Source organism: Furipterus horrens, unplaced genomic scaffold (assembly GCF_987537825.1).
Source record: "Furipterus horrens unplaced genomic scaffold, mFurHor1.1.pri manual_scaffold_2, whole genome shotgun sequence".
Classification (NCBI taxonomy): Eukaryota; Metazoa; Chordata; class Mammalia; order Chiroptera; family Furipteridae; genus Furipterus; species Furipterus horrens.
In genome coordinates, this window is record NW_028327172.1 from 140,153,118 (window position 1) to 140,168,709 (window position 15,592).

The 15,592-nt window shown below is 37.8% G+C and overlaps 1 protein-coding gene across 2 annotated transcripts in view; it reads left to right on the forward strand.

The window, feature by feature from the left end:
- Nucleotides 1-1,106: 1,106 nt before the first annotated feature.
- Nucleotides 1,107-15,592, forward strand: part of UPF2 (UPF2 regulator of nonsense mediated mRNA decay) — a 116,599-nt gene continuing 102,113 nt past the window's right edge. For both annotated transcript variants that reach the window (XM_090266543.1, XM_090266544.1), the window contains exons 1-3: nt 1,107-1,166; nt 6,126-6,502; nt 9,218-9,997. In XM_090266543.1, coding sequence (XP_090122669.1) covers nt 6,144-6,502; nt 9,218-9,997 — 1,139 coding nt within the window. In that variant the 5' untranslated portion in view covers nt 1,107-1,166; nt 6,126-6,143. The remainder of the gene's footprint in view (nt 1,167-6,125; nt 6,503-9,217; nt 9,998-15,592) is intronic.

Sequence of the window (15,592 nt, forward strand, 5' to 3'; positions counted from 1 at the left end):
ATACACAAATTTAGTAATTTAAGGGAGTAAGTTGTGTAGATAAGCTGATACTTATTTTAAAAAGTCGACTTGGGTTCGCATTCAGAAGTAATGACAAGACTAACCATTAAAAACAAAAAGCAAAAAGAAAGTAAACAACGAACGATTTCATTCAATTACCAAAGGCAAATAATTCCATTGTAATTTTTAAAATTTGCTTGCTGGGATCGGACACTTTCTAAGACCTGTATAGAAAAAGCCTTGATTCTTCTTCACGCTGACATGTTTTTGTGTCGATCCTAAGACTGCTCCTGGAAATTCCCCCAGGACACTTTCGTAGTCTGTCTATAGCATTCTTAAATCTAGACCCATTCCTAACCAACTGCCTTCCTCACCAGCCATATTCTTCAGCTTTTTCATTTTGCAATTTCCTAAATCTTCAACCTCGCCCCTCGAATTAGTCCAATCAAACTTTCCCTTCTTAGACTTCTTCCTTAGGTTCGCCGCAGGAAACTCCCACGAGAATCACGTGGCCAAACTTGTCCTTCCTGGCGCTCCGTAATTTTCCTACTGTTCCACCGCCCTTCCTTACCTCCTGTTAGCTCCGCCCCGTCCATTCTCGCCGCCCCCCCACCTCCCTTATCCTCCCCCGTAGCCCTGCGCCTGCGCATCTACAATTCCGGCGCTTTCCCTTTCCTGGCGACCAATCCACTTCCTGCCTCCGGCCCTCTGAACACTCCTCCCCTCACCTGGGGCCCTGGCTTGAGGTGCTAGTTGTGGCTATCCTATTGAATGCCTGCCTAAAAAGAAATTTCTCTCCTCTCTTCAAGTGATCATTTCAAACGAACCTCTACGTGTGAAGCACATATATGAGCCTTTTTCGTGATCTCCCACCCCGTAGCTAAGCAAAGGACATCGGTATGCAGGGGGATGGGCACCCCGACTGTTTTATATCTGGCAATTTAGAGGACAGCTTTTTCCTTTCCCCCTCCCTTCGCACCGCCCCCACTCACAGCCTGTCCGCGCTGGTGAGTGGCGGGCGGGAGGGCCGGCGGGCGGAGGGAGGAGGGGGAGCTGAGGGAAGGCGGGCCCTCGGCTGCGAGATAGGTGGGGGGAGGGGAGGGGAGAGCCTGAGTGCTGGAGTTGGTGCTGGGAAACCCGGAGCTAATGTTGACAACAGGCTCGAGGTGAGTCCTGGAGAACCTCCGTCACCTCCGCTCCAACGACCGGGAAGGAGCGAGGCTCGGGGGCAACGGCCTGGACTCCTACTCCCTAGGGAACCCAAGAGGCGACTCCTCACCCCAGCATTCCGGGGGTGGCAAGCGGGAGAGGACCGCGGGTCCAGCGTTGTCTTCCTCAGACTCCTTCCTCGGAGGCTCTCACCAACGCGGGAGCCCCTGGCCTGGGGCAGGCATGAGGGGCAACTGCCCCACATGCTGGGACTGGGCCTCGCGGCTGGAGGCGGGGATCCTGCTGTGTCGGAGTGAAGGTGTTTGGGGGTGTGGAATAGAGCGAGAGGAGCTTGGGGAAAGCTCTTTGGGAGCCGGAGGGAAGTGAGGGCGAGGAAGTGGGGAGGTTGCCCCTTTGGGAGGATGTGGAGTAGGGAGACCAGCCAGAGAGTCTGGGTCTTCGGTAGTGAGGGAGTGTGGGGTGCGAAGTTATGTGGGGTGCGAAGTTAGGGTTGGGGCAAGGATGGTCGTTGAAGGTGACGGTGGATACCCGTAGGAAGGGAAGTTGTGGCGGGGAAGCGTGTTAGATAGAGGAATGTGGAGCGAGAGAAGGGGTTTCTGGGAGATGCGTGTTTAAGGGAAGAGGCTTTGGTAGATTTGGGGATGGTGGGCATAGATTATTCGGTTTACTTCACTTCAGTTTCATAAGCTGGTGATTTCTCACTTTGCCTTCATCCCTAGGCTCTTAGTACTGTGGAACTGAGGAGATCACAGGATATTGGGTTTCCAGGTTGGCCAAGCAGAGCCAGCTCACAGGCTTAGGGATACACACTGGACTGGACCTTCAGCTCTCTTTTTGTTTTAGGACTTGTACGTAGGAAAGCATCAGACCAAAGTGAAAGTGTTATCCTTTTCATTTATTATAAGTTTTAGATATTTATAAAAATTACACACCTTACTAAGAGAACCATTTTTGAACTCTGGTGAAACTTGTAAAAGCTTTCAAGGAGTCCTTTATACTAAGGATGTTCTTTACATTCAAAGACTGGTCGATATGCTTCTGTGCTATTCTTCCCTTAGAAAATTTGAATATTACAGAATTAAAAGGTAAACGGCATTCTCTTACTCTGAAATATTTTCAGAGCAGCCTGATTGTGATTTCATACAGAGTCCATATGGTACTTTGCAAAGGAATATCTTTAAAAGGGAAACACCCCTTTCTCTGCACTCTCCCCCCAGTACATTCCATTGGTACCTGTTTTACTTGTAAAACACTATTTTGGAAGCTAAGAAGGTGGTTTTAAATTAAAGCATGGCTTCCTTTTAAGGACCATCTGAATGTAATTGTGCTCAGTAAAATAATTTGTAAGAGCTAATTAATTAAAGATCAATAATTTCATTGGTATTAGAATATTTAAAGGTCTAGTTTTTACTTGAAAAACTTTGAAACACTTCAGATAAAATATTTGGCTCTTTATTGAAGCATGGATTTATTAGAAATAAAAGAAGTTTAGCATTTCATTAAATTCAACTTAATGCTCTGTTTAAATTGACATTATACAAATGCATACCGATCTGAATTATGTCATTTGTGTATTTTATTTGGCTTTTTACATCTTACAGTTAGAATATATAGTGGGAAAGAGCACTGGATAAGTGAGTCTTGACCCACTAAACTAGTGTAGACTTGGACATGTCATTCTTCTGTTGACACCTCAATGTAAAGATTGAAAATTGGAGATGAAAATCTAGTAGTCCTATATGATGAACTTTTCAGTGTTCTCTGTGAGAGAAAATAAACATTTATTGAATGCCTCCCTTATGCTAGCTAAGGTGCTGGAAGTTTAAGAACTTATAAGAAAGGTAACACTATTGATGAAATTGACATTTTATTGATAAAATTGACATTTTAGCATTAAATTAACATTTTATCAATACACGGACTCAGAGCTGTTGTTGCCCAGTTAACAGGTTGCAGAGTTGGGATGCAAATTTAACACTTTTCTGACTTCAGAGCCCATATTATTTTTTTACATTTGCATTGCTACCTTCACATGAACCTTTGGATTTTTGTCTTTTTTTTTTTTCCCAGTGAAATTTAGTTCCAAGTATACCTAGTATATATTTGTAGTATAAGGATGAAATGATTCAAAGAAGATACCACTACCAAGACTTAAGGGTCTTATTTAGAATCTTTTAATTGCTCTAGGACACAATCTAATTCGTGAGTGCCTACTATGGTTTGATACGAGTAGGCACTTAAATGTTTATTACATAAATGAAGACTAGGGAGTCAAAAATGGGAGACTCTGTTGAGCCTTTATGAGTTTGTTGAGCCTTTATGATGATCCTTTATAAGTTTGTTAGATTTCAAGTATATTTCTTAATGTTTTAACAGAAGTTAATATCTATATCTTCAAAAATGACATTAATTGTAAATTTAGATGCAATTTAGTTGAGTACTCCTTGTTAATGTTTAATATCAAAATACAAAATCTATATAAACATTTAAACATTTTTTTGCACATAATGACAGATACCCCTAAATAAGATTGTATTGGCAACTTAAGACTTATCTTGTCCCCAAACATTTTAGCTAGAATCAGCTAAGATTTAAAAACTAATGTAAAAACTCCTTATCTGTTACCAGGGGCTCTTTCTATCCTGATATACGTAATTCTGTGATTTTTCTTACTATCTGTCATAAAGTCTTCCAACTTATCATTTGGTACTCTCAAGGTTCATAATAACTTTGGTTAAGAATATGGCTTTATCAGATTCCATCTCTGTCACCAGCTGTGGAGGCCTTGGTCAGGTTACTTGGTCAAGTCTCAGTTTACGCATTTATAAGTAGGGAAAATAATACCCACCTCATAAAGATTTTAGTATTAAATGAGATAAATTATATGTTTAATATGGACCAGTGAGTTGTAGCTATTAGCATTATTCTTTCTTGAAAGTTTGCTTGCTTTAGGGCATGATATTTTCACATTAAAGATGGATATTTAATTGAACAGTGTAAGAATTGATAACTATACTGCCCAGATAATATAAATGTTTACACTGTCTTGCTACATAAATAAGTAGTTATGCTCTTGCATATTCAATAATTGACTAGGATTAACAGCCTTTTTGTTTATTTGGTTTTGTGTTTTGGGTGTCATTGTCAAAACACAGGCATAGAACATGTGAGTGGAGGAAAGTAAGAGAGTAAAAGAGAAAGGGGAAGGAAGAGATGACAGAAAAGGTACAGGCTGACATGTGCCTTCAAAAATTAAAGTGCTTCTATTGTCCTAGTTGGTCTTTCTGTGATAACATTTTATTAAAGTGCTGAAATAAGTGCTTTGTGTGTTAAGTAATAAAATGTTATTGCATATATTTTGTTTGCTAACCTAGTTTTTATTGCTGTAACTTAAAACCTATATTTGAAAATATCTGAATACTGTGTGTGTCTTTAGTTTTTAATAAAAAACTAGGAAGTTAAATAGAAAATATTTGGATTTTCCTCATACAACTTGCACATGACTTAGTTAAAACATGGAACACTATCCATAAAAAATTATATTGAGACACTAATTCTTTTTGTTTTTATAGGAAAAGTTTTATTTATTTTTAGAGAGGGGAAGGGAGGGAGTTAGAGGGAGAAAAACATGTATGTGAGAGAGAAACATCAATTGCTGACCTTTGCAGGACGATACCCAGCCAACTGAGCCACACCAGTCAGGGCAATAGTAAGACACTAGTTCTAAGTAGAGATGTTCATTTTTAGAAATGAAAAATCCTGAATTTTGCAGGGAAATATATATTTTTTTGTTCCAGAGTTTATTTCCAGCTAATTGTATACAGTAAAGCCTGTGTTATAGACCAATGCTATCCATTAGAACTTCGCGTGGTGATGAAAATGGTTTATATCTGTAAATGTCTGATTTGGTACCCACTAGCCACATGTGGAATCGGTAACTTGAAGTATGGATAGTGGCTATGAAGAACTGAATTTCAAATTCTATTTATATTTTAATTAATTCATGTGTTAGTTGCCACATATGGTTAGTGCAGTGGTTTTTGATTGGTGGTGATCTTGCCCTCAGAGGACATTTGGAAATATCTGGAGTAATTTTTTGTTGTCAGAACTAGGGGAGATATACTGACATCTACTGCATAGAATGCAGGGATGCTGCTTAACTTGGTATAATACACAGGATAGCGTTAACTGCCCTACCCCCCTATCCAACCAAAAAAACTCTGAAACAAAAGAATTATCTTGCCCATAATGACAGTAGTGCTGAAAGTAAAGAACAGAATGTACAGGTTTTTATAATTGTGTTTAATTATATATTCACCTTGACTAATACTAATGAAGAGTTTAAAGGTCTAGTCTAATTTGAAGTAGTAACAGTTTTTGTATTTGAAAGTTTGAAAAGGTTAGAAGAATGAGGTAACATTTGTGAATTCTGTTATCTGTTTTGTCAGTTGATTTATAGGAGACAAAAACTCATGCTTCCACTTAAATACTATTGACTGTTGTATGAAATAGTGTCACTAGTGGCTCTTAACGGATGTGAAACATTGGGGTTAATACTGATTTAACACATTGCGTACCGGGGAATTTAAATGCCTTTTACAAATGATGAGAATTCTCGCCACCTATACTCAATGTGTTAAAATGTCTGATACATACTGAAGTATTAATAATTAAGTGCATTGTTATGAGTTGATAATGGTTGAATTTGGGTGATGAGTATATGGAGTGTTTGACTTTTTTGCTAATGAAAAAGTACTTGGGCATAACTAATTATGATAGAATGTGGAAAGTGTCTGATAAATTATTTTCTCACAAAAGTAATATTTATTTTGCATGCATTTATTTAATCTCTCACAGTTGTCAAGTTGCCTTAATATGTTTTGTTTAAAGATACAGTGTGAAATTATTAAAAAAGTCACTGCACCTACAATACTGATGTTCATTTACTCTTATAGATTGTCCTGGGTAACATAATGCCAGCTGAGCGTAAAAAGCCAGCAAGTATGGAAGAAAAAGAATCTTTGCTAAACAACAAGGAAAAGGACTGTGGTGAAAGGCGGCCAGTGAGCAACAGGGAGAAACCAAAAGAGGAGATCAAGCTCCCTGCCAAGAAGGAGGTTATTAAGGTCCCTGAAGATAAAAAGAAGAAACTGGAAGATGATAAGAGGAAAAAAGAAGACAAGGAACGCAAGAAAAAAGAAGAAGAAAAGGTGAAGGTAGAAGAGGAATTAAAGAAAAAAGAGGAAGAAGAAAAAAAGCATGAAGAGGAAGAGAGAAAGAAGCAAGAAGAACAGGCAAAACGACAACAAGAGGAAGAAGCTGCCCAGTTGAAGTAAGATCATTTGCTGATTGATTTGAGACAGGGGAAGGTGGAACTGTTTTGGATAAATGATTATTTGAAGTAAAACTTTTGGGGTGCAGTTCCTTAAGAGTTGGGAATATCTTATATGTTCTGGTAGTTTCACTGACTAGAGGCATGCTTACAACAGTGCTTTAATTCTTTGAATTAAATAATAGTGATCTTTAATAAATATTTCTTGAGGTATAGGTAATCTAGATTTTGTTTTATTAAAAAAACTTTCTTTTAGTTCTTCATGGCTACTATTTGTTTTGTTCTTACTATGTGCCAGGCACTAACTAGAAAGTGTATCAGTACATGTATGCATCCTTGAGGCAGTCCTAATGAAGTTTTATGATCCTCATTTTACAGATTAACAAAACTTAAAACTTAAAGAGGTTAAGTAAGTTGCCAGAGGTCACAGTAAGCAGTAGAGTGTGGGGTTTTTAACCTAGGCGGGGCTGACTTTAAAATTTTTGTCCTTAAGTACAATTCTATAATGCCTCTCATTCTTATCTTTATAAATTTATTTTTAACCTTGTAAATCTATGCAAGTAGTATAGTAAATGGTGGAAAACAAGGTGTAGTCCTCATAGGAAGACAACAAGCATGTAGCACAAATGACAATTGTTGAATAGCAGGAGCTCTTCTCTTTACATATGTAATTTAAAAAGCTTTTTGCAAACATAAATTGTTATGGATCTCTAGAATAGCTTAGCCACCTACTTTCTTACAAAAGTTCTTTAGTACAGTACTTCGATTCTATTTTTAATGAGGAACTGGAGCCTTAAGTCTAGAAGGCAGTAGTTACGTATTCTAGTTTTGGAATATTTAGAACCATGATTCTTGAGTTTCTTATTTACTTTATATTTTACTTTTTTTTTTTAATCACAAGGCTATTCAGTTTCAGTGAAACCCTCCCTCTCCCCTCTAATACAAAGAGTTTAAAACAACAACCAAAAACCCAACTTTTGTGGGGGACGACTCAACTTTTGGGGGGGAAAATAGAGTGGAATAATGACATCCCCTCTTCCCCCTCTACGCAGCTTCAACAATTATGTACGTTTTTCCCCTGGAGTATTTTAAAGCATCACATTATTTCGCCTGTACATATTTCATTATATATCTTAAAGTATTTTTAATACAGATGAAAATTGAGTTACTTAATGCATATATATAATGCACTCCTGCTCAAGTTATAGTTTCTAAAAGTGTACTCACTGTTAATCCTCTCTGTGTGTGTGGCTGGGAGACTTCCAAGAGATGCTCATGTGTTCCTCTTCCCATTCAGTGATGGATGCAACTCCCTGTTAATATATTGTGACTTGTAGTGGGAAAAAAAAATCAGAATTATAGGGTAGCTCAGGGAAGATTACCTCAAAAAGATGAAAATATACCTTTTTTAAAAAAGATTTAATTTATTCATTCCTAGAGAGAAGGGGAATGGGGCGAAAGGGAGGGAGAGAAACATCTATCGGTTGCCTCTCACACGTGCCCCAACCTGGGACTGAACCTGCAACCCAGGCATGTGCCATTATCGGGAATCGAACCAGTGACCTTTTACTTTGTGGGACAGTGTCCAACCAACTGAGCCACACGGGTCAGGGCATGAAAATCTACTTTTTAAGAAATACTTATTTTAAAGTTACATATTTTGGTATCTAAGAAACCTCAAAGTCTGATTGTCGCCATTCTCCCACTCCTGCCCAAGTTATTTCACTACTTCTGCAATTTAAACATGTTTCATCTTTTTAATCAAAATATAGGTAAATTTGTTTTTACCTCTTTTCAGGATAAAGTGAGTTTGTTAACCTTTTATTAAATGGCTTTTATCCTACAGTCAGTTCTCTTCTGGTTCCTTTCCAAATTTTAAAAATTATACTTGAATTTTAAGACCCAAATGTAGCAAGGTACTTTTTTTTTAATCCTCACCTGAGGATATATTTATTGATTTTAGAGAGATCGGAAGTGAGGTGGAAGGAGGGAGAGTGGGAGGAGGAGAGACGGAGACAGAGAGATAGACAGACACATCTATGTGAGAGAGAAACATCAATTGGCAGTTAGTTGCCTTCCCGAAGGTGCTGGACTGCGCTGAGCCCAAGGCCTAGGCTTGTGTCCTAACTAGGAATCAAACCCACAATCTTTTGTTGGTGTAAGGATGGACACTCCAACCAACTGAGTTACTTGGCCAGGGCTTTATAAAAGGTTTGGTTAATACTTAAGTGTGGAAAAATGGTACTTCTCAAAACATTTTTAATGTATTCTTTTATAATGTTTATTCTTTAGCCAAAGTGATCTTAGGGACAATTATTTTTTCCTGTTTTCCCAATTCATTTACCGGTTTTAAGTTTTATAGCCTTCCCAAGCATATTATTTTATATTTTTCATATTAAGCATCACGTATTTTATCTGTTTGTTTTTTCACCTTTATTGAGATATAAATAACAGAAGTGCTTTATTCATTGAGTTTATGAGTTGACAGAATGATTTTTAATCTAGTTAAACATCTCTGCTTTATCAGTATAGTGGGTTCTTATTTCAAGTCATTAATAAAATGTCTTTAAAAATAGTGAAAGGGCTTTTTGCAGCTTTTGTTCTTACTGGATTCTGATGCTTATGTGATTACTTTTTCATTGGCTTTCACTCTTACGGGATTTGGCAATGATGCTTTGAAGTAAATGGTATTATATTTACTTTTTTTTTATATAGAGAAAAAGAAGAATCTCTTCAGCTTCATCAAGAAGCTTGGGAACGACATCAGTTAAGGAAGGAACTTCGTAGCAAAAACCAAAATGCTCCAGACAGCCGACCAGAGGAAAATTTCTTTAGCCGTCTAGACTCAAGTTTGAAGAAAAATACCGCTTTTGTCAAGAAACTTAAAACTATTACAGAACAACAGAGAGACTCCTTGTCCCATGATTTTAATGGCCTAAATTTAAGCAAATACATTGCAGAAGCTGTAGCTTCTATTGTGGAAGCAAAACTAAAAATATCTGATGTGAATTGTGCTGTGCACTTATGTTCTCTGTTTCACCAGCGCTATGTCGACTTTGCCCCATCACTTCTGCAGGTTTGGAAAAAACATTTTGAAGCAAGGAAAGAAGAGAAAACACCGAACATTACCAAATTAAGAACTGATTTGCGTTTCATTGCAGAATTGACAATAGTTGGGATTTTTACCGACAAGGAAGGTCTTTCTTTAATCTATGAACAGCTAAAAAATATTATTAATGCTGATCGGGAATCACATACTCATGTTTCTGTGGTGATTAGTTTTTGTCGACATTGTGGAGATGATATTGCTGGACTTGTACCAAGGAAAGTAAAGAGTGCTGCAGAGAAGTTTAATTTGACTTTTCCTCCTAGTGAGATAATTAGTCCAGAGAAACAACAACCTTTCCAGAATCTTTTAAAAGAATACTTTACATCTTTGACCAAACACCTGAAAAGGGACCACAGGGAGCTACAGAATACTGAGAGACAAAACAGGTGATTTTCAAATGTTTCTCAGAATTGAGAATTTATTTTGGAGCTCATACTTAAAATGTTTAAAGTCTTCATGCCCCCGAACGAACTTGTGGAAAAGGGCTCAGCACAGGTGATTTCTTAACATTCCAGGAATATTTCAAAGTGTAACAGTCTAAATACTCATGTTTAAATGTGAGTCTATCAGATTTTGAGTCTGATTTTTAAAAGAAATCTGGCAAGTATATGGTAATTTTCACTTTGGATTTGTTTTCTTCCTCTGAATCATCCTCAATGTTGAGGGATAAATTTTCTTTTTCTGTCATTTTAACTTACTTGCTATCCTGTGTGTCTCACTGTTTCTTTTCTATAACAGGTTTGCTTTCATTGTTTTGTATTTTAATTTATTGATGTCACTACTAATATTTGCTTCTTTAAAAAAAAACGTTATTCATTATTGGTGGTATTTTAGATCAGAAATTTGGAAAATTGTGCACCAGATTAGCTGTGAAAAAATATTTAAATGCAACTATATAAGGTGCAATTGCAGGAATTACAAGAGGCTTTCTCCTGGGGACATCCACTTAAAATTCCAGAGAAGTGTATGTGCATGTGGTAATTAGTGAAGACACCTGATTTGGGTGCCACCTTGTTGTTAACAAGATGCTATAGATTACTGTGTAGCATCTGTACATAAGAAGCCTCCACAAACTAGATGTTGATAGTAGTAGTGGGGGCCATTATCAGCTTTTATGTAAGATGGTGAATTCGGAGGAAGGCTCAGGGGTTACAGAAAGGAGGCAACAGCTGTAGCCTTTGCCTGAATACTTTGCAACTATTTAAAGTTTATATTTGAAAGTCTGAAATTGCTGTTGATCAGGAATTAATATGGGGAAGTACACTTTTCTGTTTCCGTTAGACTGTAGTTGGGAAAGACTGACTGGTTTAAGTAGTTACCACTGGAAGGCAATTGATTTAGCCAGATGAGAAGACTGTTAATAGTTTATGCCAGTAGTACAGTTGGGTCATGGTCAAGATAGGTGCACAGTCTATATGGCTAAACCTTGGTGGCAGAGGGTTCACTCAAAGGTGAGAATCTAAGATGGCAGTGGTGTTCCTCAGTGTGTTTCTTAAGAAGAAAAAGAATCTTTGTTTTGTGCTTTGAGTTGTGAGAGCAGTTTTAAACTTTGAAGAGGCAGTCAGAATATTTATATAGTCAGTAATGAGTAAAAAAGGAAAACTGGTCCTCTATTCTCACATATTTAAGGTTTCTTAATTATAATTTACATAGTGTTTTGTCTCTTTTTTTTTTCCCCTGTCTTTTTCCTTTTTCACATATGTTCTACTTAATACAGTAAAATTGATTTTGTAAGTATACTTTGATTACTTTTTATTGGCTACTTTAAGGGTTTTGTGTATATTTGCTTTTGATTGGCCTCACAGAAGCATAGATGCAAGAGAGATTCTTAATACAGTGATTTAATTTAATCATCCTTTCAGTGCAGGAATCAACTTCATAGGTTATTTGACATAAATTCTTTCTCTAAAATCTTCTGAAGTGAGAGTAGGGCTTTGAGCCTTTCCAGTGTTTGACACATGTATTTGCTAGGAATTCAAGCTGAAATTTAACTCTCCATAAAATGGTTCCCTTTGATTTACTTCTTTTTTCTACTACAGATGGAATAAAGCTACTCAAAGTGAGGAGCTATGACTTGCTTACCTGTTCACAATGAATTAAGTATAGAAACTGAGACTAAGCATTTAGATATTTTTATAGCAATTTTCCATTGTCATGGTATTATTAACTGTATTTTATAAGTGTCTATAATGACTGGAAAAAAATTATTCTTTTACCACAGATAAGTTTGAGAAGCCCTGGCTTCTCATTCAGATATTAATCATGATAATACCTCAAATACAAGTGTGGCAAAAGTAGGTTTACTCTTGTAAACACAGTTTGTTCTTTTATTACCATTTATTTATTTGTATGTATGATTTGCCATACGAACAACTGTAAACCTACTGTTGCTTCACCCTATATTTGCAGACTGATCAGATGTTTCCCTTTCGTTGTCTTCAGACTAAGTGCCTTTGGTTCTTTCAGTGTGCTCCATGATTTCCAGACACTTCACTGTTCTTAAGACATTTGTTTTGGATGCATTCTTTTCTGCATAGGACCTAAAATTCCATTAGTTTTTATAGCTGTCTAATTCTTTTGACTTTTTGTTAGGCTTATATACACCGAAAGCCTAATTTCTCAAATGAACTGTTGCCAAGCCAGTCCTCTGCCTTGAACTAGTGAAAGAACTTTTTAAACCTAATTACAGACTTATTTCTTACAGACTTATTTCTTACAAACTTCAGATGCTTTTGACCTATCATTTTAGCCTAGTGATTATAAGTTTATTAATTGTACTTATCCACTGATCACTTTGAGCTGAATAAGCAGACCTGTTTTTTCATTATTCAAGTCACCATGAAAATATTGAACAGGATAATACAGTGTTAAAAAGCACAGCTCTGTGACCTTTCTCTAGAAATTTTTCTTATTTAAATACAGAACTGTTAACCTGTGATTATTAGAGAAGGTTATTTACCTAGTGTAAAATGATCTTAGCATTTAGTAATCATTTTGTCATGGAAACTCTCCACTCACATGTAATAATTTGAGTGATGTGATTTAAATACCTGACTGAGCAAAGAAGGCGTGAGGAATGGGTTAGTGCAGAGTCCCTACTTAGCCTAATGTTAGTCTCCTTACTTAAGAGGTCACATTACAGTGTATGGTTATAATCACCAGTTTCCAACATTTTTTCCCTCCCAATCATCCAGTAGGTGTTTTGAGGTTTTTCTACATCATGGGAATAAAATATGGACAATAGTTTTTCCCAGTGCCATTTCTCTTAGGCATGATAATACTAGAAATCTTAAGTGGATATTTGAGACTCATGCAGTTAAATTACTTTAAGCCTTTATTCAATATCTTGATAATGATGGTTTTAAAAGAATCAAATATACTATTTCAGTCACTAAGTCCCAAATGCTCTTGGTTATTTCAGTTAGCTTGGGAGATGGCACCATTCTTAGAGGTTGTGAAGTCTTAGTCTATAATCAGTAAAGTCTATACTTAAAAATTCATTCAACCAATTTAAATAATAGAGTAATAACATCACTGGTATTTTCTTAAAGATACTCTAATGGATGAATGAAAGGCGGTACTGTGACTGAATGAGACTCATTGAGTCTCATCTGTTCTTTTCTCATGTTATCTGGGCTGATACCATAGGTATTGATGGCTAGTTCTGTTTCTAAGCCTCTGAGGGATTTCGATATTAGCAAGCAATACAACTGATTCTCAAGTTGGGTGAATTTTTTTTTTTTAATGTTTCTATTAATTTTTTAAAATTGCATTTTATTCATTATGCCATTACAGTTGTCCTGATTTCCCCCCTCTGTTCCCCCTCCATCCAGCACCCCCCACTCCCTCACCATTGTTCATATTCGTGGCTCATGCAGATAAGTTCTTTGGTTGCTCCATTTCCTATACTGTACATTACATCCCCATGGCTATTCTGTAACTACTTATTTGTACTTCCTTAGCCCCTTACCTCTTCACCCATTCCCCCCACACCCATCTGGCTACCCTCAAGATGCTCTCTGTATCCGGGATTCTGTCTCTGTTCTTGTTTGCTTCCTTTGTTTTTTAGATTCAATTGTTGATATATATTTTTGCCATTTTATTCATAGTTTTGATCTTCTTTTTCTTAAATAAGTCCCTTTAACATTTCATGTAATAATGGTTTAGTGATGATGAACTCCTTTAGTTTTTTCTTGTCTGGGAAGCTCTTAGTCTGCCCTTCGATTCTAAATGATAGCTTTGCTGGGTAGAGTAATTTTGGCCGTAGGTCCCTGCTTTTCATCACTTTGAATTCTTCTTGCCAGTCCCTTCTAGCCTGCAGTTTCTTTTGAGAAATCAACTGACAGTCTTATAGGAACTCCCCTGTAGATAACTACTTTTCTCTTTCTCCTTTTAAGATTCTATCTTTAACCTTTGGCATTTTAATTACAGTATGTCTTGGAGTGGTCATCTTTGCATCCATCTTGTTTGGAACTCTCTGTGCTTCATGGACTTGTGTGTCTATTTCCTTCACCAAATTGGGGAAGTTTTCTTTCATTATTTTTTCAGATAGATTTCCAATTTCCTCCTCTTTCTCTTTTCCTTCAGGCACCCCAATGATACGAATGTTGGACCTCTTGAAGTTTTCCCAGGGGTTTCTTATACTATCCTTTTTTTTTTTTTTGGACTTTTTTCTTCTTGTTTTGATTGTTTTTGCTTCCTGTGTTCCAACTCACTGATTTAATTCTTGGCTTTGTATACTCTACTGCTGTTTCCCTGTAGATTGTTCTTTATTTCAATTAGTGTATACTTTGTTTCTGACTGGATCTTTTCATGCTGCTGAGGTCCTCACTAAGTTCCTTGAACATTCTTATCACCAGTGTTTTGAACTCTGCATCTGATAGATTGCTTATCTCCATTTTGTTTAGTTCTTTTTCTGGAATTTTGATCTGTTCTTTCATTTGGGCCACGTTTCTTTGTCTCCTCATTTTGGCAACGTGGTCTCTAGCTGTTCACTGGTTACACCGGCCCTGGGGGTTTCCTGGGTGGTGCAGGCCAAGGTCAGCCCCCATCTGTGTTATGCCCAGGGCCACCCTGGCTGAGCTGCAAAGCAATCTGAGATGGGTGCTACTTGTGCTGGGCTTGGGGATTCCCAGGTGAAGCCAAGTTGTGAATCTAGGTTGCTTGCTGCTAGTGCCAGGCCAGCTGTTGTTTGTTTGAGTGGATTTGGGAATTTGTGCAGCGTGAGCCAGGACCAGCCATTCATATGGAAAAGCAGTTTGGGTGGGCCCTTAAGTTGGGTTGGGCAGAGTCTCTGGGGACCTACAAGGCAGGTCAAACAGTATTAGGTTGATGGAGTCTCAGATATGGCATCAGCCTGCCCGATCCATGGCTTGGCAGGGCCAGAGCTCAGAAGAGGGACAAAGGCCTCTGCTCACCCCAGTGCTAGATACTCAGCCTCTCCCAGTATGTCATTGGTGCCGTTTAGCCAACACCCCGGCACTGGAGCTCAGAGGGAGTGAGTCTGAGTAGGTGAGTCCATCTGTGGGTTCTTTTAAGAGGAACTGCTTGGGGCTCCAGCAGTTTTTTCCACAGACTCAATCCTGCTGGTTTGGGGAGCCAGAAGGTGTGGAGACTTACCTTCCTGGCAGTGGAACCTGGTGCTGGGGTACCTGGTGTGGGGCCAGGACTCCTCACTCCTGAGAGATCTCTCCCAAATTTTTATCCACCAGTTGTGGGTGTGAGGTCAGCCTGTTCCACATCTGCACCCCTCCCACCAGTCTGGGTGGATGTGTTTTTTTTAATTCCACAGTTGTCAGACTCCCATTCAACTTGATTTTTATTGGTTCTGAATGATGGTGGTTCTACATTTTAATTGTAATTTTGATGTAGTTGTGTGAAGAGGTGTGCCATGTCTGCCTATGCTGCAATCTTGACCAGAATTCTGTTTTTATTTATTTTTTAGAGAGGCGAAGGGTGGGAGAAAGAGAGGGAGAGAAATA